The sequence below is a fragment of the Cryphonectria parasitica genome, assembly GCF_011745365.1.
Source record: "Cryphonectria parasitica EP155 unplaced genomic scaffold M406scaffold_2, whole genome shotgun sequence".
Classification (NCBI taxonomy): domain Eukaryota; kingdom Fungi; phylum Ascomycota; class Sordariomycetes; order Diaporthales; family Cryphonectriaceae; genus Cryphonectria; species Cryphonectria parasitica.
Window position 1 is genome coordinate 1602833 of NW_024468910.1, and position 24064 is coordinate 1626896.

The 24064-nt window shown below is 29.9% G+C and overlaps 2 protein-coding genes across 2 annotated transcripts; one reads left to right on the top strand and one right to left on the bottom strand.

Moving 5' to 3' along the window:
• Positions 1 to 14651: 14651 nt before the first annotated feature.
• On the bottom strand, positions 14652 to 14828 carry M406DRAFT_249803 (uncharacterized protein; the record flags this gene model as incomplete). The annotated part of the gene is made up of 1 exon (XM_040916638.1): positions 14652 to 14828. A coding segment is annotated over one exon (177 nt), but the record flags the coding sequence as incomplete, so codon positions are not given.
• Positions 14829 to 21884: 7056 nt separating this feature from the next.
• On the top strand, positions 21885 to 22223 carry M406DRAFT_243406 (uncharacterized protein; the record flags this gene model as incomplete). The annotated part of the gene is made up of 1 exon (XM_040916213.1): positions 21885 to 22223. A coding segment is annotated over one exon (339 nt), but the record flags the coding sequence as incomplete, so codon positions are not given.
• Positions 22224 to 24064: the final 1841 nt, after the last annotated feature.

Below are 24064 nucleotides of genomic sequence, written 5' to 3' on the forward strand. Positions count from 1 at the left end.
ACTTGCTAAGAAAAGATAATTAGCTTCTATTTATTCTTAAGTATAAGAATTATAACTAAAGATTTGAATAAGCAGAATCTTAAGAGCTCTAATAATTTTAGCTATCTTAATCTTATTTTCTAATTCTCTATTAATAGTAATTTTGAAAGAGTATTTAAATACAAGAATAATCTCCTTCAAAATAAACTTTCTTATTTTTATAGCTATAGCTTTCTTAAGAAATCTTGCAAATATATAGCTAGTTAGATTATAGCAAGCTTCTGCAAGATATCTATAACTGCTATTCTTAGCTATATATTGAATATTAATACTAATTTTTATAAAGAGTTAATTTAGAAGAATTGGAATTACTTCTTCTTTTCATATCTTTGAATCGAATTTTATATATTTCTTGCAATCTGAAATAGTATTAGCTATATCTATTCAGAAATCTCTTTAATAATAGAATTGCTTAATATAAGCTACTATAGAATCTTAATCTTAATATTCAAACTTAGTATAATATTTTCTAATAATTCAGCAATAAAGATTAGAATTATTTACTATTTATTAGTATAAGAGTTTTGTATTAGTATAGCGCTATAGAGCTTAATCAAGTATTTAATGCTTTAATACTTCTATTATGAAATTCTTATAATCTTTCTTAGAAAGTTTTAATAAAATAATTCTGTAATATAAGAACTCTATATATTATTTTAACTATTTTATCTACTAAAGAATTAAATTTAGCAGTAATATTAGATTAGCTTTATCTAAGTTTATATTATTAAGCTAAGCATTATACTAGTTCTTAATATTATTATCTTTATTTTTCTTAGATAGTATTAAATATAAAGATTAAGAAAGAGCATTAGCTACAGAATTTTTTAATCTAGGAATATATTTAATAATAAAATCGAATATCTTAATTATTACTATTTATCTATTTAGAAGAGCATTAGATATATTATTTATTTCTTTATTAAATTAGTTTATCAGAATATAAGCATTGATTTCTAGAATAAAATAGCAATTATAGAAATGCTGCTAAAGAGATTATAAAGTATAGAGAATAGTATAATATTTCTTCTTAGTAGCATTATACTTTTATATTGCAACTATTCAGATTTTACTAATGAAATATGCTAGCTTTTATTTATTCTTTATTATTTATATTAGTATAATGCTTCAGCTTAATAAGCTTGTATTTATTATAAAAATAATCTTTCTAATATTAGTATTATAATTAATTGAAATAATAACTAAATAAGATATAAGTATTTGAATAAGTATAGCAATAGCTTCTTTCTATTTCTTCTCTTATTTCTATACAGCATCTTTCTTAAGAAGATTATAAAGTAGTTAAGCAATAATTGCAAAGTTCTAAATCTAAGCTGTATAATAAATAATTAATCTAATGAAAAAGCGAATATCTTTAATATTCTTATATTCTATTTAAGCTAGAAGCTTTTTTATCTTTCTAATTCTAAGATTATTATCTGCTGAAACTAATAATATAATTAATTATATTAACTTTTACTCAGTATTATTCTGTTTTGAATATTAAGATTATAGCTCTAGCTAGCTCTATATTTATAAGAATCTTATTAAGATTTCTAATATGCTTAGTAATATATCTATATACTCTGGAAAAGCTTAAAATCTCTTTATTTTTATAGATTATTATAGAATTATAAATAGAAATATTATTAAGAAAAAGCTAGTATATATAAGAAATAAAATTATATAGAAATCTAATTATTATTCTTATAAACTAAGCAATAGAATTAGTAATACTCTAGAGTAAAATATATATTCTGAATAAGCTTAAAAGTATTAAAAAGATTATTATATTTCTGTTATTAAAATGCAGTTATACTTAATTGTATTCGGAAAAGAAGTTAAGTAATAAAAGAATCTTATATATAGCAAACTTTTTCGAGAATTCATCTAAAATAAGCAGCATAAAAGCATTCTTGAAGCTATGCTTATTATATTTTTAAGTATTATTAATTAAATATAAGCTATTATTCTTTTTAATAATAAGAAACTAATTATTTCTATATAATATATAGTTTTTCTTAATAATCTTTTATTTAATATATTATTTTAAAAGCTTTATTAACTTTAGCTTAAAAATATTAAAAATTAAAATATATTTTACTTAAAAAATCTTATAGAGTATAATTCTAATTTCTTATAAAAAAGCTACTTTCTTAATAATCTTTCCAATTTTAATAAAATTCTATATAAGAGCTTTGATTCTATTTCTTAATATATATTTGAATATTTTCTTCTTAGCTTTAGAAAACTCTTTACAGTTTTTCTCTTGTATAGCAGCTTACTGCTTAGATCTTAGATACTTATTAGAATTCAAATTGCTAAACTTGGATTTAATTCACTTATTATACTTAATAAGCTTTATAGATTACTAAGCTCGTTTTATCTCTTCAATCTTAGCAAGCTTTTATTCAATTATTCCTTTTAGTACTAAATTATCAGATTAGGAATTATTAATTAACTTAATCTTCTTATCTTTAAGCTTATAAAGAGTATTAACTAAGCTTAAAATATCTTTTCTTTTCTTTTCTATATAATATAGCTAATATAAATAGCGCTAGCTGTCATGCATTTCATATAAGCAAGACTCTTAAATCGCTCCTTTCTTATTTACTATAGAGCAATTCTTCTTCAACTTCCTTCTTATTAGTTCTATCATTAACTCATTTACAACAGCTACAATATCTCATTCAGATATAAATATTATAGCTATATCTTTCTTTTCCAATAATATTCATTCTAGAACAACTTCTCTGCTAATAGCTCTACATTCCTTAGAATAGCTGCTAGTACTCAGTTTTTTAGTATAATTCTGTATAAATCCTTCCTTTTAAGGAGTTTCTGATTGCTAATTATAATAACTAGTTATACTTCTCCAAAAGCAAAGCTTATATAGAGAAATCTAGAAATGGAATAATTAAAGAAAAGCTTGATCTATATTATAAATAGCATTTCTAATAGCATAGAATAATTTAGCAATATTAATTTATTATTAATAATATAGAATATTACTTGTTTAGAGAAGCTATTATAAAAAATATTAATTTTAAGAATTCTAATAAGTGCTATATCTAATTTATTGTATATGCATAAGATAATATTCGATATTAGCATATAAGACAAGCATATACTTGAATACAGAGAAAGAGCTACTAAGCTTATTTCAGTATTTATATTCAGCATTGCTTATATAAATTCATTCTCTTTACTTTCTAGCTGCAGAGAGATGTATGCTACTGAAGCAATGCTTCTATCTTGAATGCTGCTAAGAGCAGTTATAAAAGCTATTACAGAAGAAAATAAAGATTTGTTAAAAGCTCAAATCATATTAATAGTAAGCTTAATATAGCTAGATTTAGCAATAAGAAACAAAGCTTAAATTGCAGATAGTTAAGCTAATCTCGAAAAATACTTAGTAATATTCTGAGTATTAATAATCTGATTATTAATAAATTCTTCAGATTAGAAAAGCATCGAGATTCCGAATTTATGCTGTAATAAATTAGCTAATCTAGCAGTATCTGCTTTATATAGATCTGAGCTTGTTTAATTATTAAGATTAATAACTTTTCAAGCTTTAGAGCTGATTTCTTGAAGATTGTAAATTAGATAAGCTTTTCATTCTAATAATATAATTATTATTTTCCAGCCTGAAATCTTCAATAAGTAGTTTAGAAACTGATTTAGAAGCTTATTATTAATAGCTTGAATTATTAGCTCTTTATTCAAACTGTTGAATTGCTTATTAGATTTTTCCGATTCAATATTTCTAAAATATATAGAAATCTCAATAGTTCTTATACTTATATCTTCTTCAATCTTACTATTATCATATTCAGCCTTCTTAATACAGCACTTCTTTGCTTTACTAGCATTTATCTAAGCTTAAACAAGCTTAATATCTATAATATTAATACTAAGAAGCTTTGATAAATATAGTTCAGCTTAAGCTAAAATAAGATATAACTTTTCTACTTGAATCTTATTAGCATTGCTAAGAATCTTAATATTATTAGTTCTATATTAATTATTATATCTAAGAATAGAATTAATCTCTTTTTATAATATCTTATTCTTAGCTATTTCAGAATCTCTATACTATTTCTTATTCTCTTGAATTAAATTAATATATTAAGAAATCTAAGAATTCTTAATACTTTTTAGCTGCTAATTCTTATAAAAACTAAGAATTAGATAGATTATACTGCTTTTAGAATTATCTTAAGCAGATATAATCTAGCTATATAATACTGATTTTAATCTAGAATCTAGAAACTCTAAGTAATTGCTAAAATGCTATTCTAGCTTTGCTAATACTAAAGTATAGCAGATGCTATAATTCATAATAATACGAAGTTTTATGCATTTATAAGCTCTATAGAACTTCGATTTATAACTGTAGCATCTATGCAGAGTTCTGTTCTTCTTCAGAATTTTATTAATCTCTGCTTGCTATACTTCAGAGTACTGCTTATTCTTATTCTCTGAACTTATATAGATAATATTTATCTGCAAGGAATTTATATTTCTCTAGAAAGAATTTCTTGCAAAAACAGTTTGAAGATGCTTAATTAGATATAAGATTTCTTATAAAGCTTTAGTTTAATTATATAAGATATTCTATATCTGTTTAAGAATATTAGTTTGCAGCTTTAAGGATTTTGCTATTATAATTTAATTAATGCAGAATTGCTTTATTATTAAAGCTCACTAATTATATTCTTAGTTGCTCTTCTAAGCAGATTTAGCTTTCAAGATCTGCTTAGTTAGTTTAAGCTAAGCTTATTAATTATAAGTTAATTATTAAAGCAATTAATAATATAATAGCTCTATTGCTTATTTTAATAGATTTATTAGTTAACTGAGAGTATTATATATTAAATATAAAATAGAAATAAGCTAAATCTGATTAAGAACTAGCTAAGATAAAAGTATAGAAGAATCTTGAAATTAAGCTTATTAATAAAGTTGAAGATTAGTAATACTAAAAGCAAGTTAATCTTGAGTTTTCTTCTGAAATACTTTATAATAAACCTTTAACAGCTTTTCTATAAGATAAGGCTACTTCTTATTGCTAATACTTTTAGCAATAATACTATAATTAGCTTAGAAATGCTTAATCCAGATTGAAAAGAGCTTTATTTATGCTTCTGCTATAGATTAACTATCTTTAATCTTAAGATGAGTAAGAGTATTATTATAGTTTATAATAAACAATTAGAAGCTAGCAGCATTAGTAATGAAATAATTATTAATAATATTCAAGTGCTTCTGCTTGGGAATATATATCTGAAGATAATTCTAAAGATAATGTTGTGGTGGCCAGGGTGGTAGTCCGTGGGACATGGAGTACAGTGGGTCAAGGGTTCTTATACATATAAAGGATACCACCCACTTTTCAAATTCTTTAGCTATAAGCAACAATAAAGCATCCTTTCTCTTCTTTTCAATTTTGAACCCTTTGGACAGGTCTAAGACAGGTTTTTCACTCTGTTCTTGCGCCCGTGTGGCCTTAGTTTGCTGTCCTCATCTGTACAGGCACGCTTGGGTTGTACGGGCTCTTGCTCATTGCTTCGGCAGCTGTTTGTCCCTTTTTCTTTCGAGGGCGACGGCGCCCTAGTTCTGGTTCAATAATAAGCAACTAATAGTTGCTTTTTTTATTCATTTCAAGTTTTAGTACTTATAGTAAATCTCTTTACTTTTTTAGCAATAATTGTATTTATACAAAAGCTTTTTATAAAGTTGAATGCTTAAGTATTATTAATTCCTTTAATCTAATGCTACTAATTGAATCGCTTTAGCTATAAGAAAACTTTTATATAAGCAAACAATATCAACTTATTATCAGCAAGCTTACTATAGAAGAGAAATCTGAAGTTCTAACTATAGTAATTATTAGCTAGTTAATTAGCTAAACTAAATATCTGATTAGAAGAGTTTTCAGATATAAAAGCTATTTTGCTTCTTAATTATCGCTTTCTCCAATATTTCTTTGCTTTCCTGATTCGAGATTCTTAAATTGAAAGTGCTACAGCTGGAATGCTTTCCGTATTCTGCGGAAGATAATATTATAGAGATTGAAAGAGTTCAGATACTTAAAGAAGATTCAGTTTATAAGTAGAGCGTATATAAGATTTGTTTTGTAATAAATAATAAGAGATTGAATTAGCTATTCTATATTATATTGGAATTTTCTTTATTAATAGTTCTGCTAATTAATAAAAATATTTCTAATTAAATATAAGATATTAATTAAAGTTTAATATTAGATAATATTATTATAATTCTTAATCTCTATTTCTTATATATACTAATAATTTCTTATTTTTATCTTTTTATATTCTTTGCTTTTAAAATAATATAATTAGCAAGCTTTTGATTCAAAGAATTAATATAGCTAGATATATTCAGATAAAGCATGCTAATTAAATTATTATAAGAAGTATAAATCCTATTAATTATATTACTTTTTTCCGAAGAGTACTATTTACTAAAAATATTCTACTTTATAATTTAATTATAAATTCATATTCAATATAATTAAACTTTCTGCTATAGCTTATATAAATCTAAGCTATATTAGCTTCTATATAGAATTATTAATTAATATAAGAAATATTGGAAAAAGAAATTCGTTTCTTCATAATATTAGCTTGCAAGCTTAATATATTATTTATCAGCTTATAATCAGAACTCATATTACTCCTTCTCTATTTACTCATCTTCTCTTTACAAAAAATCTTAAGCATAATCCAAAGTCCAGATATAATATATAGCTTATTATATAAGCATAATAAATAAAAGAAATAAAAGAGCTCAGCAGAGAAAAAGAGTACGCCCATTCATAGAGTAAACTTGCTGCTCTTACTAATTCTTACAAACTATAATGCAAACAGCTCTGAGCTACCAGCCTGAACAGCTAAGTTGTAATGAGCACTGCAGCAATCCGAAGATTTCTAAGTACACGAAGGGATTTATGCTAACAAGAGCGGTATCAAAGTATCAAGTCCTTGAATACGGAACCGTACAAGTCCTAATAAGCGATGCAAGTATTCACTGCCTTTAAGGCTACTCAGTATGTAAGACTGAATACTTAGATTGATAATGAACCAGAACTAGAGCGCCGTCGCCCTCGAAAGAAAAAGGGACAAATAGCTGCCGAAGCAATGAGCAAGAGCTCATGCAATCCAAGCGTGCCTGTACAGATAAGAACAGCAAACTAAGGCTATACGGGCGCAAGAACAGGGTAAAAAACCTGTCTTAGACCTGTTCAAAGGATTCAAAATTGAAAAGAAGAGAAAGAATTCTTGATTGTTGCTTATAGCTAAAGAATTTGAAAAGTAGGTAGTATCCTTTATATGTATGAGAACTCTTGATCCACTATACTCCATATTCTACGGATTACCACCCTGGCTACTATAACAGTTCTCCTCTAGCAACTTTCTTCCAAAGTTGCAATAAGTTTAATGATATGCTAGGTTTGATTAGAAGGAGATGAAATAAAAAAATAAAGAATTCATTACAAACTGCTAAAGGAAATACTGCAAACCAAACTATCTTTCCAATTCAATTCTCATACTTCTTCCTATTGCTTAAACTATTATTCAAATCAATGCAAAAGTATTAGTATTTATTTTCAGTTTATTCGTAATATAAGCATAATCTGAATAGATTCTAATGCTAATCTCTTCTCTATTTCTGTCTGCTCTCAAACTCTGCTTGAGCAGCAGCAGCAGCAGCAGTTCTCTCCTGATTCTGCATTCTCACTCGACAAATCCTTTCGCAGTCTGCTTTATACATATCCATCTTAATAGCATAATCAAACTCTATTCAGTTCGGAGAATCTACTGAGAGCTTAATAGAATTAAAGCTATGAAGCTTATTTCATAGAAGCATACGAGATTTCTGAAGTTTATTAGGAAAACTGAGAAGCATGATATTGCTGCTTCTCAGTTTCTGATGCAATGGAGCTTCAGTAGCACGTTCAAACTTAGCTGTTTGCTGCATTAATAAATTGATTATTGGTTCTGAACTAACAAGCGTTCTTTGAGATGAAGAGGAGTAAGAATTGGTAGGAGTTCTGGATAGAAGTTGATTTAATTCTGAGCTAATACTATGTTCTCTTGATGAATGCAAGATTGGGCTAGCTGAAGCTGTGCTCTCTCAGAACTGTTGTTTTAACGAAACTAAGCTAAATGCTCTACTTGCTCTGAAATCCTTTAGAGCAAAGGCTGATATATCTCTTCTCATTCTATCGAGATTATCTTCAATAGATAGTTCAAGCAAGTCTGCAATTCCTTTCATAAAAAAGATAATATTCAGCTTATAAGTTATGTTTAGTATTTTATTAGCTTTTACTTATACAGCTTTGTATTCTTGAAGTAAGATATTTCTTCTTAATAGCTAATTAGGATATTGCATATAGTTGCTATATCTTAGCTTATAGAAGAAAGCTTAGCAATACAAGCTTATTATAGCTATCTCTGCATTTCATTCTTCTATATTTTATATAGTTTCTTTATAATTAAGATAGAAAGCTTGCTTCTAGTTTGAATAGCTATTAGATGATTGATAGAAATCAGTAGATTTCAGAATTCAAAGGCGAAATAGTTCGATTATATAGAGCAGAGCTGTATTTGAATTATTATCTAGCAGCATAATTAGAACATTCTCGAAATCCTAATCCTGATTAGCTCTAGCATTTCTGAGCTAACTGTTCAGATAGTACTTGCTTGCATAAGCTAGTAGGATATCGCCGGATTTGTATATAGCAATGTAAAATCCTTTTTCAGTCTTTATATCGAGCTAAGATAGAATATAAGCTAAAGTTGCTGTATTAACTAAAAGAAGAATCTATAAGCGCTTCTGTCTAGCTTTATGTTTGAGTAGATTCTGCTTATTAAGAATATCAAAAGAGCTAAATAGATAAGCTATTAATAGAATATAAAAGCATTCTATTAAGAATATATCTTATTGATTATACTAAGTATAATAATGAAAAGCAGCTATAGTATACTGCAAACTAATATCTTGAGAAACTTCTATATCTAAGAATCCAATTAGATTATAGATATCAAGAAGATATTTGGAAGAATTAGTGCTGAAGATTGTAAGCAAGTATGATTTGCAAGAGAGTAATTCTGAGAAGTACTTCTTAACGAGTTCTGCTACTAAATAATTTTCTTTATTCCTTAGATTAAAATAGAGCGAATAATTCTTGATTACTTCAGTTAGATATAGCGCTCTAAGAAAGATAGTTCGAAAGTAGTAAGTCTTAGTTATTCAGTTTTCTTAGCTATGCTGGATAGATGAGAACAGAGAGTACTTGAATTCAGCTATTGCTGCTGAGTTGAAAGGAAAGTGAAAAGAGAAGAACAGCTTTGTTGAAAGGTAAGCAATTGCGAGAGAGATTTGCAAAGGTATAAAGTTAAGAGATTAAGAGGATATTGACTGAGGAAGAAAGATAGAGAAGAATGCAGCTTCAGCTAGAAGATTTATTAAGAAAGATAATATTATATAAGCAGAGCAGTTAACAATTTGCTCTGATGTTAGTATATAGGTTTGGAGCAGTATTGATGAAGAAGAAAAAAGAGTATATATATGCTTAAGAAAGGTAGTTATGAAGAGATTAAAGGAGGAAGAAGAATAGCTGGCTGCGAGTATGAATGAAATAGCTAATTTATCTTATTTAGCAATTATTCAAGTAATTCACTGCTTTTCGTTTATTATAAAGCAAACAGCTTTATTCTTAGCTAAATAGAAGCTATTCAGCAATAAACTGAATAAAAAGCGTGATAATTCAGTTAAATGTATTTGTTATTCATTACTATCTCATCAATCTTTAGCAATCTGTTCAATAATCTCTCTCTCAGTTCACCTTGCTTTTCAATTCATTCTTCGCATAACAACTTCTCCTTCTATTAATCTTCCCTTGCTCAGCTCTGCAATACGCTTAAGATATCTCGAATTATTACTAATGCTGTTTTCTCTTTATATGTAAATACTGCTTCTTAAGAGATTAATAAGATCTAAATCTAGTTTTCTTCTTTAGTTTCTTCTTTTTAGAGCAGCAATTATTACTAGCTTAAGAATATTCATATTAATTTTCTTAATATTACAAACTTCAATATTATTAAGGAAGATCTTAGCTTGATATATACTTCTTGAGATATCTAAAGCGATATTATGTTTTGAAATAACTTACTGCTAAGCTCTAGCTTTGCTGCTTATTTCGCAAAGCTGAATAATAAGGATTTTATTAAACTGAATTCTATTATAGTATATAAAGCTGATTAGAAGCTTTTCAGCGAGTATCTTATCTGCATCTTCTCTCAATCTAAGCAAGTAAATTCCCTTCTTATTCAGTTTTATAGTTAGTATAATCTAATCTCTTGCAATTGCTGCTCCTATTAGTATGTTACTGCTTGCATGTTTATATAAAAGCAGCAGATTAATATTAACTAGCTTTTTCTAGAATGCATTTCAATAAAGAGCTTCTTTAATAAGAAGTATAGCAACTATATTTATTATGCAGAATCTGAGTATAACTATATTAAAAACTTTTCTTGTATTAAAAAGTGTAATATGCAAGTAAGATTTCCATTCTGATATTTTTGATTAGATTTGAGTATATACTAATTATTATTCTTCTTGCAGCATTAATACTTGTTTTACTAATTTAGCTCTCGATATATAATCGAGATAGATTCTTAAATCAATTCCAATACTAATATTGAGCATATTATTAAAGCTTAATACAAGCTTATACGGAATAAAGATATTGCATATAACTAGATCAAATAAGTTCCTTTTATACTAAGGAAGTAATATTCATAGGATACTATAAGTTTTATAATTAATTATAGTTGCAATGCTTAAGGAAATCATTGCTAACTTTATCTGCATAGATTAGCAAGAAGAGTATTGCTTCTTCTGCTTCCAAGAAGGGAGTATCTAAGTCTAAGCAGGCAGCTTTATAATCTGTATTTCGTAGCAAGGATAAAGGCAAGAGCAAGGCTGTAGTAGAATCTTGTATTGAGAAACGAGCTAAGTTCGTTCAATTTCAGAGTTCTTCTTCTGTTTTTAATAATGATTCTTCAGCGGATAATATGAATAATATGGATCTGAATAGGATAAGAAGAAAGCTATCGAATAATATTTACGAGTATTCTGATAATGAGAATAATATATAAAAATAAAGAGTTTTCATAGGTTGCAGTATTTCTTTAGTACTCTGCATTTTTCATATATTGCATTTCAATATATTGCAATTTTTTTGAATAATGAAAATAGCTTTAGAGCTGATTAATATGCTCTGTGCTGAATGCTTTGAAATTTTTAAGTGGGTTTATAGTGTTCTGTGGCGAGTAGTAGCAGATAATACTTTGTTTCTTCTCTTCCAGCAAAATATATGAAATGAAATAGAAAAGATGAAAAGAAAATGTATTTTGCGAACAAAAAGGAAATATGAACAGAAAGAAATCAATCTTCTCTATAAGCTAGGAATACTGATTTAGTTGGGATTAGTATAAACATCCTACTTCTATCTGCTTTCTTCTGTTCTTGCTTCTCCTTCTCTGCTGCTTATATGAAATATTCACTATCATTAACTCTATTTCCATTCTCAGCATTATTATCCGCTTCAGTTGCTAGATTAATAGTTTCTGAATCAGAACTAGTTTAGCTAGATATGGGATTATGCTTAATGATGTTTGAAACTCAGAATGTAGTGTTGTTGCTTGAATCTGCTTTCTAAACTTCGAGAATATTATTATCTGGTTTCTCTTGCTAGAAAGCTCTTATTAAATCCAGCTTTTCTGCTAATGATTAGCCAGATTGAAGCTTAATATTTTCTTTCCAGAGTATAAGCATCTCAGATTCCTAAATGCTATCTATATTTTGTATAAACTTTTTGAGATTGATAGCTGAATATATGCTTTTTAGCAGAATTCCGTCTGTAGTCTTAAGCTTATAAGTATGTTTGTTTAGAATCTAAGCAATCAGATATAAACTCTTCTATTTATTGTTGTGGTGGCCAGGGTGGTAGTCCGTGGGACATGGAGTACAGTGGGTCAAGGGTCCTTATACATATAAAGGATACCACCCACTTTTCAAATTCTTTAGCTATAAGCAACAATGAAGCATCCTTTCTCTTCTTTTCAATTTTGAACCCTTTGGACAGGTCTAAGACAGGTTTTTCACCCTGTTCTTGTGCCCGTGTGGCCTTAGTTTGCTGTCCTCATCTGCACAGGCACGCTTGGGTTGCACGAGCCCTTGCCCATTGCTTCGGCAGCTGTTTGTCCCTTTTTCTTTCGAGGGCGACGGCGCCCTAGTTCTGGTTCATTATAAGAGATCTTAGTATTGCATAAATAGCTTATTTTCCGAATATGATTATAGATAAGCATAAGATCTTTGATATTCAGTTAAGATTTTCATATTAGATTCTATATTTAATTTTTAGCTATAATCTTTTAATAATATGCCTGAATAGCTTCAATTGCCTTCTATATATTATTTTTCTTAGCTGCAATTATTCTTAATTGCATTTTAAATGCTTTCTAAGAGGATTAGTCTTCAGCTTATATAAGAACTTTCTATATTAGGATTTTAGTTTCAATTGGAATAAGCAGCTTTCAACTGAAAATTAAATAGAAAAAGCTATATTTATGCAACTAGCAGATTATAATTCTTTCAGCGAAGAGTATAAATCTTAAGTACTGCTTCTATCTCTAGAGTTAAATATTAGCTAGCTTAGCAAGAGTACTTACTAAGGAAAGATAATCAGCTTCTACTTATTCTTGAGTATAGGGATTGTAACTAAAGATCTGGATAAGCAGGATTCCAAGAGCTCTGATGATCTTAGCTATCTCAGCCTTATTTTCTAGTTCTTTATTAATAGTAATTTTGAGAGAGCATCCGAATATAAGAATGATCTTCTTCAAAATAAACTTCCTTATTTCCGTAGCTATAGCTTTCTTAAGAGATCTTACAAGTATATAGCTAGTTAGATTACAGCGAGCCTTTATAAGATATCTGTAACTACTATCCTTAGCTATATATTGAATATTAATGCTAATTCTTATAAAGAATTAACTTGAAAGGATTGGAATTACTCCTTCCTTTCACATCTTTGGATCGAACTTTGCATACTTCTCGCAATTCGAGACAGCATTAGCCACATCTGTTCAGAGATCTCTTCAGTAGTAAAGTTGCTTGATACAAGCTACTATAGAGTCTCAGCCTCGATATTCAAACTTAGCATAATATTCTCTAATGATTCAGCAATGAAAATCAGAATTATTTATTATTCATCAGCATAGAAGTTTCGCATTAGCGCAGCGCTATAGAGCCTGGTTAAGTACTTGATGCTTTAATGCTTCTACTATAAAGTTCTTATAATCCCTTTTAGAAAGTTTTGATAAAATGATTTCATAGCATAAGAACTCTGTATATTATTTTAATTATTTTATTTACTAAAGAATTAAATTTAGCAGTAGTATTAAATCAGCTTTATCTAAGTTTATATTATTAAGCTAAGCATTATATTAGTTCTTAATATTGCTATCTTCGTTTTTCTTAGATAGTATTAAATATAGAAATCAAGAAAGAGTATCAGCTACAGAATTCTTTAATCCGGGAATATATTTAATAATAAAGTTGAATATCTTAATTACTGCTATTTATCTGTTTAGAAGAATACTAAATATATTATTTATCTCTCTATTAAATTAGTTTATTAGAATATAAGTATTGATTTCCAGAATAAAATAGCAACTATAGAAATGCTGCTGAAGAGATTGTAGAGTATAGAGAATAGTATAATACTCTCTTTTGGTAGCATTGTACTTCTGTACTGCAATTATTCAGATTTTGCTAATAAAATATGCTAGCTTTTGTTTATTCTCTACTATCTGTATTAGTATAGCTTCTCAGCTTAACAAGCTTGTATTTATCATAAGAATAATCTTCTTAGCATCAGTGCTATAATCAATTGAAATAATAACTGAATAAGATGTGAATATTCGAATAAATATAGCAACAGCTTCTTTCTGTTCCTTCTCCTACTTCCATACAATACTTTTCTTGAGAAGATTATAAAGTAGTTAAGCAATGATTGCAAAATTCCAAATCCAAGCTGTATAATAGATAATTAGTTTAATGAAAGAGCAAATGTTTTTGATATTCTTACATTCTGTTCAAACTAGAAGCTTTTCCATCTTTCTATTTTAAGATTATTGTTTGCTAGAACTAATAATATAATTAACTATATCAATTTTCACTCAGCATTATTCTAACTTGAATACTGAGATTATAGCTTCAGCTAATTCTGTATTTACAAGAATCTTATTAAGATTTCCGATATGCTTAGCAATATATCTATGCATTCCGGAAAAGCTCGAAACTTCTTTATTCTTATAAGTTGTTATAAAACTATGAATAGAAATGTTATTAAGAAAAAGCTAGTATATATAAGAAATAAGATTATATAAAAATCTAATTATTATTCTTATAAACTGAGTAACAGAGTTAGTAATATTCTAGAATAGAATATATATTCTGAATAAGCTTAAGAGCGTTGAAAAGATTATTATATTTCTGCTATTAGAATGCAGTTATACTTGATTATATTCAGAAAAGAAGTTAAGCAGTAAAAGAATCTTATATATAGCGAACTTCTCCGAGAATTCATCTGAGATAAGCAGTATAAAAGCATTCTTGAAGCTATACTTATTATATTTTTGAGCATTATTGATCAGATATAAGCTATTATTCTTTTTAATAATAAGAAACTAGTTATTTCTGTATAATATATAGCTTTTTTCAATAATCTTCTATTTAATATATTATTTCAGAAGCTTTATTAACTTTAGCTTAAAAGTATTAAGAATTGAAATATGCTTTGCTTAAAAGATCTTATAGAGTATAGTTCTAATTTCTTGCAAGAAAGCTACTTTCTTAATAATCTTTCCAATCTTAGTAAAGTTCTATACAAGAGCTTTAATTCTGTTTCTCAATATATATTTGAATATTTCTTTCTTAGCTTTAGAAAACTCTTTATAGTTTTTCTCTTGTATAGCAGCTTACTAGTTAGATCTTAGATACTAATCAGAATTCAGATTGCTGAACTTGGATTTAATCTACTCATTATACTTGGTAAGCTTTGTAGATTGCTAAGCTTATCTTATCTTCTCAATCTTAGCAAGCTTTTATCCGATTATCCCTTTTAGTACTAAATTATCAGGCTGAGAATTATTAATTAGCTTAATCTTCTTGTTTTTAAGCTTATAAAGAGTATTAATTAAGCTTAAAACATCTTTTCTTTCCTTTCTTATACAACATGGCTAGCGTGAATAGCGCTAGCTGCTATGCATTTCACACAAGCAAGACTCTTGAATCGCTCCTTTCTCATTCACTATAAAGCAACCCTTCTTCAACTTCCTTCTCATTAATTCTATCATTAACTCATTTATAATAGCTGCAATATCTTATTCAGATATGAATATTACAGCTATATCTTTCTTCTTCAACAATACTCACTCTGGAATAATTTCTCTGCTGATAGCTCTGTATTCCTCAGAGTAGCTGCTAGCACTCAGTTTTTTGATATAGTTCTATGTAAACTCTCCTCTTTAAGGAGTTTCTAACTGCTGATTGTAATAACTAGTTGTACTTCTTTAAAGGCGAAGCTTGTATGGAGAAATCCGGAAATAGAATAATCAAAGAAAAGCTTAGTCTGTATTACAAATAGCATTTCTAATAATATAGAATAATTTAGCAATATTAATCTGTTATTAATAATATAGAATATTATCTATTCAGAGAAGCTACTACAGAAAATATTGGTTTCAAGAATTTCAATAAGTGCTATATCTAATCCATTGTATGTATATAAGATAATATTCGATGTTAGTATATAAAATAAGTGTATGCTTGAATACAGAGAGAGAGCTATTAAGCTTATTTCGGTATTTGTATTTAGCATTGCTTATACAGATTTATTCTCTTTGCTTTTCAGCTGCAGAGGAATGTATGCTATCAGAGCAATGCTTTTATCTCGAATGCTGCTAAGAGCAGTTATAAAAGCTATCATAGAAGGAAATAAGAATTTATTAAAAGCTTGAATTATATTAATAATAAGCTTGATATAGCTAGATTTAGCAATAAGAAATAAAGCTTGAATTGCAGATAATTAAGCTAGTTTCAAAAGATACTCAGTAATATTCTAAGTATTAATAATCTAATTATTAATAAGCTTTTCAGATTGGAAAAGCATTAAGATTCCGGGTTTATATTGCAATGAATTAGCTGATTCAGCAGTATCTGCTTTATACAGATCTGAGCTAGTTTGATTATTAAGATTAATAACTTTTCGAGCTCTAAAGCTAATTCCTTGAAAACTGTAAATCAGATAAGCTCTTCATTCTAGTAATATAATTATTATCTTCCAGCTTAAGATCTTTAATAAGTAATCTAGAAACTGATTTAAGAGCTTGTTATTAATAGCTTAAACTGTTAGCTTTCTGTTCAGATTGTTGAATTGCTTGTTAGATTTTTCCAGTTCAATATTCTCGAAATGTATAGAGATCTTAACAGTTCTTATACTTACATCTCTTTCAATCTTACTATCATTATACTCAGCTTTTCTAATACAGCGCTTCTTTGCTTTATCTGCGTTTATCTGAGCTTGAATAAGCTTAATACTTATAGCATTGATACTGAGAAGCTTTAGTAGATATAGTTTAGCTTGAGCTGAAGTAAGATATAATTTTCTTACTTGAATCTTGCTAGTATTGCTAAGAATTTCAATATTATTGATTCTGTATTGATTATTGTATCTGGGAACAGAATTAATCTCTTCTTATAATATCTTATTCTTAGCTATCTCAGAATCTCTATACTATTTCTCATTCTCTTAAACTAAGCTAATATATTAAGAAATCCAAGAATTCTTAATACTCTTTAGCTGCTAATTCTTATAGAAACTGAGAATTAAATGAATTATACTGCTTTTGAAATTATTTTGAGCAGATATAATCTAGCTATATAATACTAGTTTTAATCTAGAATTCAGAAACTTTAAGCAATTGCTAAGATATTATTCTAGCTTTGCTAATGCTGAAGTATAGCAAATGCTATAGTTTATAATAGTACAGAGTTCTATATATTTATAAGCTCTATAGGACTTCGATCTATAGCTATAGCATCTATGCAGAGTTTCGTTCTTTTTTAGGATTTCATTAATCTTCGCTTGCTATGCTTCAGAATATTGCTTATTCTCATTCTCCGAACTTGTATAGGTAATATTCATTTATAAGGAATTTGTATTTCTCTGAGAAGGATTTCTTGCAGAAACAGTTTGGGAATACTTGATTAGTTATAAGATCTCTTGTAGAGCTTTGATTTGATTATATGAGATATTCTATGTTTGTTTAAGAGCATTAGTTTATAGCTTTAAGGATTTTATTATTGCAATTTAGTTAATATGGAGTTGCTTTATTATTAAAGCTAATTAATTATATTCTTAGTTATTCTTCTGAGTAGATTTAGCTTTTAAGATCTGCTTAGTTAGTTTAAGCTAAGCTTGCTAATTACAAATTAATTATTAAAATAATTAATAGTATAATAGCTCTACTGCTTGTTCTAATAAATTCATTAATTAACTAGGAGTATTATATATTGGATATAGAATAGGAATAAGCTGTATCTGATTAAGAACTAGTTGAAGTAAAAGCATAGGAGGATCTTGGAATTGAGTCTGTTGATGAAATTAAAGATTAGTAGTATTAAAAGCAAGTTAGTCTTGAGTCTTCTCCTGAAGCGCTTTACAATGAATCTCCAACAGCTTTTTCATAAGATAAAGCTACTTCTTGTTGCTGATGCTTTCAGCAGTAATACTATGATTAGCTTAAAAGCGCTTGATTCAGATTGAAGAAAGCTTTATTCATGCTTCTGCTATAGATTGATTATCTCTGATCTTAAAACAAGTAAGAGCATTATTATAGTTTATAATGAATAATTAGAAGCTAGCAGCATTGATAATGAAATAGTTATTAATAATATTTAAGCGCTTCTGCTTGAGAATGTATATTTAAAGATGATTCCAAGAGCAATAAGCAACTAATAGTTGCTTCTTCTGTTCATTCCAAGTTTTAGTGCTTATAATGAATTTCTTTACTTCTTCAGCAATGATTATATCTGCATAGAAGCTTTTCATAAAGTTGAATACTTGAGTATTATCAATCCCTTTAATCTGATGCCACTAATCAAATTGCTTTAGCTACAAGGAAACTTCTATACAAGCAAACAACATTAATCTATCACTAGCAAGCTTACTATAAAAGGGAAATCTGAAGTTCTAATCATAGTAGTTATTAGCTAAGTAGTTAGCTGAACTGAATATCTGATTGAAAGAGCTCTCAGATATAGAAGCTATCTTCCCTCTTGATTGTTGCTTCCTCCGATGTTTCTTTGCCTTTCTAGTTCGAGGTTCTTGAGTTGAAAGCGCTACAGCTGGAATGCTTTCCGTATTCTGCAGAAAACAATACTATAGAGATTAAGAGAATTCAGATGCTTGAGAGAGATTCAGTCTGTAAGTGGAGCGTATATAAGATTTGTCTTATGATGAATAACAAGGGATTGAGTTAGCTATTCTGTATTATACTGGAATTTTCTTTATTAATAGTTCTGCTGAACCAGAACTAGGGCGCCGTCGTCCTCGAAAGAAAAAGGGACAAATAGCTGCCGAAGCAATGGGCAAGGGCTCGTGCAACCCAAGCGTGCCTGTACAGATGAGGACAGCAAACTAAGGCCACACGGGCGCAAGAACAGGGTGAAAAACCTGTCTTAGACCTGTCCAAAGGGTTCAAAATTTGAAAAGAAGAGAAAGGATGCCTTTCTTTTTTTTTTTTTTATAGCTAAAGAATTTGAAAAGTGGGTGGTATCCTTTATATGTATGAGGACCCTTGACCCACTGTACTCCACGTCCCACGGACTACCACCCTGGCCACCACAACACCATCAATCTAAATTTTATTACTAAGCTATCTTTCTTATAAGAACTCTTAATTAAGATGCAATATGATAGCATTCTAATAATGATTTGCAAACTGAGCAAGTATACTTATTTTCTTCTCTATAAGGAAAGCAGTATAGCAGAGGAACTTGCATATATATTCTTCAGAACGATTATCGCTAATCACAGCATGCTAGAGGAAGTAATCTCTAACAGAGATAGAAAGTTCAACTTAAAGTTTTGAACTTCGCTTATAAAACAGCTCGGAATATATTACAGAATATTTATAGCATTTTACTTATAAACAGATAAATAGATAGAAAGAATGAATCAAGTTATCGAACAATACTTATAATACTATATCAACCAGAAACAGAATAACTAAATTAATCTATTGCTTCTTGCATAGTTCGCTTATAATAGCGCAGATATAAGCATAACAAAGAAATCGCTATTCTTCATACTTGTTATGACCCATCCAACATGCAGGTCACAGAACAGGTCACGAGTAACAGGGACCAGGTGTCAAGAACTCAACGTTCTGACAAATCATTGATTACATAACCCAGGGTTAGGGTTGTAAAGGAGGGAGGATCGTTGGGCTCGCTAGCGATCCCAACGAGCTTCACACCTTGGATCGCTAGACTCGCTAGCGATCCCAACGAGCTTCACACCTTGGATCGCTAGACTCGCCAGCGATCCCAACGAGCCATACTGAAGAGCTGGATATATAAGAACACGTTCATTACCATTAGATAGATCCAGTACATAGCTCTTCAGTTGTCAATCTAAGTATTCAGTTTCATACACTGAGTAGCCCCAAAGGCAGTGAACACTTGCATCGCTTATTAGGACTTGTACGGTTCCGTATTCAAGGACTTGACACTTTGACACCGCTCTTGTTAGCATAAACCCCTTCGTGTACTTAGGAATCTTCGGATTGCTGCAGTGCTCATTACAATACTCTATAGATACAACCCAACAGCTTACTACAAAGCATTGCCAGAAGCGAATGTAAAAGCTGCAGATAAGAGAATCAAGAAGATTAAGAAAGTTCAGAAGAAACTCTGATCAGAATTACAATTCGTTCAGAAACGAATAGTACGATATGCAAATTCCAAAAGGATTGAGAAATCAATTCTATAGAAAGAAGATAAAGTCTATCTATTTCGAAAAAATATCAAAATAACCAGATCTAGCAATAAACTCAATTACAAAAAGTTGGGATTATTCAAAATCTTATAACAAATCTCCCCAGTTGATTATGAGTTAGTATTATTTTATAAGATGAGAATATACTCGGTTTTCCATATCTTACTATTGGAATCAGCAGTATAGGAAATACTAATGGATGATACAGCAGAAGTAGAAAATAACGAACTAGAGTATAAAGTAGAAAAAATTCTTAAGCACAGAAGCACAGACAATACAAGGGAATACCTCATCAAGTGAAAAGATTACCTAGCAAGTGAAAATTCATGGGAATCACAGGGGAATGTTGAAAACGCTCAGGAAAAGATAGCTGAATATTGGAAAAGGAAAGCTAGCACTTAAGACAATCGCTCCGCCCCAAACCGAGGTCCAGGAGCCTCAGAAACCTCGCCCCCCAGGAAACCCGACCAATCCACCACTGCATTCCCCACGTTCACGGAATTCCAGTCAAAACCCTCAAAAGAAGAATCTCCAGCAACCACAGCAGATTCCTCTGCAATTACAGAACGAACCCCAGCAGCAATGCAAGCCCGCTTCTCCTCAGCTTTCTCACATTCCAACTCCTCCACACTGGAAAGGCTTCAACGAATAGCTTTCATCATCCTCTCAAACCACAGACGCTTCTGCTTCCGCAAGCATTCTACCTCCGCAGCAGCATCGCGCAGCCGCTCCTCAGCACTCTCGAGTTGGTTCTCCAGGCGTTAGTGTTGAACGCCTATCCGACGAATTTCCGCTGCGCTCAACCCTTGAACGTTGCACCGAGAGCAGCCCAGGCGAACACATTCGGCGCAGCGAGAGGAATCCTCAACGGAAACTTAACAAGACCGAGCACTACAACTCTCGCAAAAGGAACAAGAAAGCATAGTGATAGCGTTTTTAAGAACCAAGGAAAGAAGAGAGTTCTTTTGCCTAGTCTTCTCAGCACGAGAACGAGATTTGTTGATTCTGTTCGACATCTCAATTAGGAAGGCAAGATCATGTATACGGAAGACTTGCTAGAATACTTACAAAAGATCGTTGGGAATAATGACTGATAGGAGGGGGATGATGTTATGATCCATTCAACATGCAGATCATAAAACAAGTTATGAGTAACAGGAACCAGGTATCAAGAACTCAACATTCTAACAAAGCATTGATTACATAATCCAGGGTTAGGGTTATGGGCACAGCCAATCAGGAAGGATAGCTTCGGATATATGCTATTCAGAGCTAGCAGGATAACTTAGATATGTTGCTATTCAATATATTCATACTGAAGAACTGGATATATAAGAATACGTTCATAACTATTAGATAAATTCAGTATATAGCTCTTCAGTTGTTAATCTAAGTATTCAGTCTTCTATACTGAGTAGCCCCAAAGGCAGTGAACACTCGCATCACTTATTAGGACTTGTACGGTTCCGTATTAAGGACTTAATACTTTGATACCGCTCTTATTAGCATAAACTCCTCCGTGTACTTAGGAATCTTCGGATTGCTGCAGTGCTCATTACAGATAATGAATAGAATCGATAAAGCTCGTTATAAAAAGATGAAACAGTTTATCTCCCTCTAGCTCATTGCCCTTTCTCGTTGCATCGAGATGCTGATGTATTCTTTCTGCAGGAATTGCAAAGCTCGCTGCTTTGCTTCTGAGGAGGATTCATTACGCTGTATGGAGTGCATTAAGTACAAGCATGGGAATTGTAATATGCACGGTTTGTTGCCGTCGCAGGTAGAAAAGATTGTAGCTCAGCATTCCGCTGCTGAAGCTGCTCTTGACAATGCGGAGGAGGAGCTAGAGCGTGCTATAGCCAAGGTGTGCTGGTTGCGGAAACAGCGCAAGCTGTGGGCCGAGAAAATAGCATGCGCAGTGCATCGTAGCTTGAACACGATTGAGGAGCTTGATTGTGTGGAAGCGGAGAAGCTAGCAAGGGAGCAGCAGGCCCGTATTCCTGTTGATCTCCTTCCTGAAAGGTTTTCTGCCTTAGTTTCGGGAGAACTCTCCTGGTCTCCTGATAGTATGTTGGACTATTCCTTTTTGAGCGATGTGGGTGGTATCGAGGGTGATGGAGGTTCTTCTGATGTTCGAGAGGTTCGTTCTGAGATGGAGGATTTTCCGAAGAGTGAGGTTTCTGAAGCTTCTGAGTCTCGGTCCGAGGCGGAGCGATCGTTCTAAGTGCTGGTTTCCTTCCTCTTCCAATACTCAGCCACTCTTTCTTAAGCGTTTTTAACATTTTCCCGTGGTTCTCATGAATTTTCACTTGCTGAGTAATCTTTCCACTTGATGAGGTATTCTCTCATGCTGTCTGTACTTCTATGCTTAAGAATCTTCTCTATCTTGTATTCTGGTTTGTTATTCTCCACTTCTGCTGTATTATCTGCTGATATTTCCTATGCTGCTAATTCCAGCAGTGAGATATGAAAAACCGAGTATATCCTCATTCTATGAAATAATGCTAACTCGTAATTAACTAAGGAGATCTGTTATAAGACTTTAAATAGTTCCAATTTCTTATAATCAAATTTGTTGCTAGATCTGGTTGTTTTGATATTTTTCCGAAGTAAGTAAACCTTATCTTCTTTCTATAGAATTAGTTTCTTAATTCTTTTGGAGTTTGCATATTGCATTATTCGTTCTTAAATGAATTATAATTCTGATTAGAATTCTTTCTGAATTTTCTTAATCTTCTTAACTCTTTTATTTATAGCTTTTATATCTGCTTCTAGTAATGCTTTGTAATAAGCTGTTAGATTGTATTCATAGAGTATAAAGAATAATGATTTCTTTATTATACTTATATCTGCGCTATTATAAGCAAACTGTGCAAGAAGCAATAGATTAATCTAGTTATTCTATTTCTAGTTAATATAGTATTAAAGATATTATTTGATAATCTAATTCATTCTTTCCGTTTATTTATCTGTTTGCAGATAAAATGCTATAAATATTCTATAGTATATTCTGAGCTGCTTTATAAGCAAAATTCAAAACTTTAAATTGAACTTTCTATCTCTATTGAAGATTACTTCTTCTGATGTACTATAGTTAGTAATAATCGTTCTAAAGAATGCATATACAAGTTCCTCTACTATACTGCTTTCCTTATAGAGAAGAAAGTAAGCATATTTGCTTAGTTTGCAAACTATTACTAGAATATTATTATATTACATCTTAGTTAAGAGTTCTTATAAGAGAAATAGCTTGATAATAAAGTTTAGACTAATGAATTGCTATATAGTTATAGATACTAGTAGGAGATGCAGTAGTTTGTAAAGCTTATATCTTTCTGCTTTATTCTTCTTACAGCTATTGCATTGTTGTAAGATGTTTTCGATTCTTTTCCTAAAGCTTGATAAGTTTCAGTATCTTCTGATGCATTTATAAGTTGCTCTAACTCCCTAATGCTTATATGCTGATATACTATGTATATTCTTAATATAGTTGTCTTATTCATCTGAAGTTATTGATTCTGAATCCTTTTCTAAAGATTCAATCCTGAGAGCAGCATTCAGCTCTCTATATGCATTAACAAGATTTCCTAACTCGTTTTGAGCAAAGATATTCTATATATTCAAGGAATCTGCATCTTGATAATCTGATTATCTACTAAGAGCATCTGCTTATTTGTTTTCTAAGCTTTTGCAGTATATAATCCTAAAATCGAATTGTAAGAGAAATTGTGCTTATCTAATTTATTGCTTATTCAAGACTTTAATTATTATGAATATAGTTAGATTCTTATAATCCGAATGAATTATAATTGAGTATTATATGCTAATGAGATAGTATTGCTACTTTTTAAAGGCTTTTAC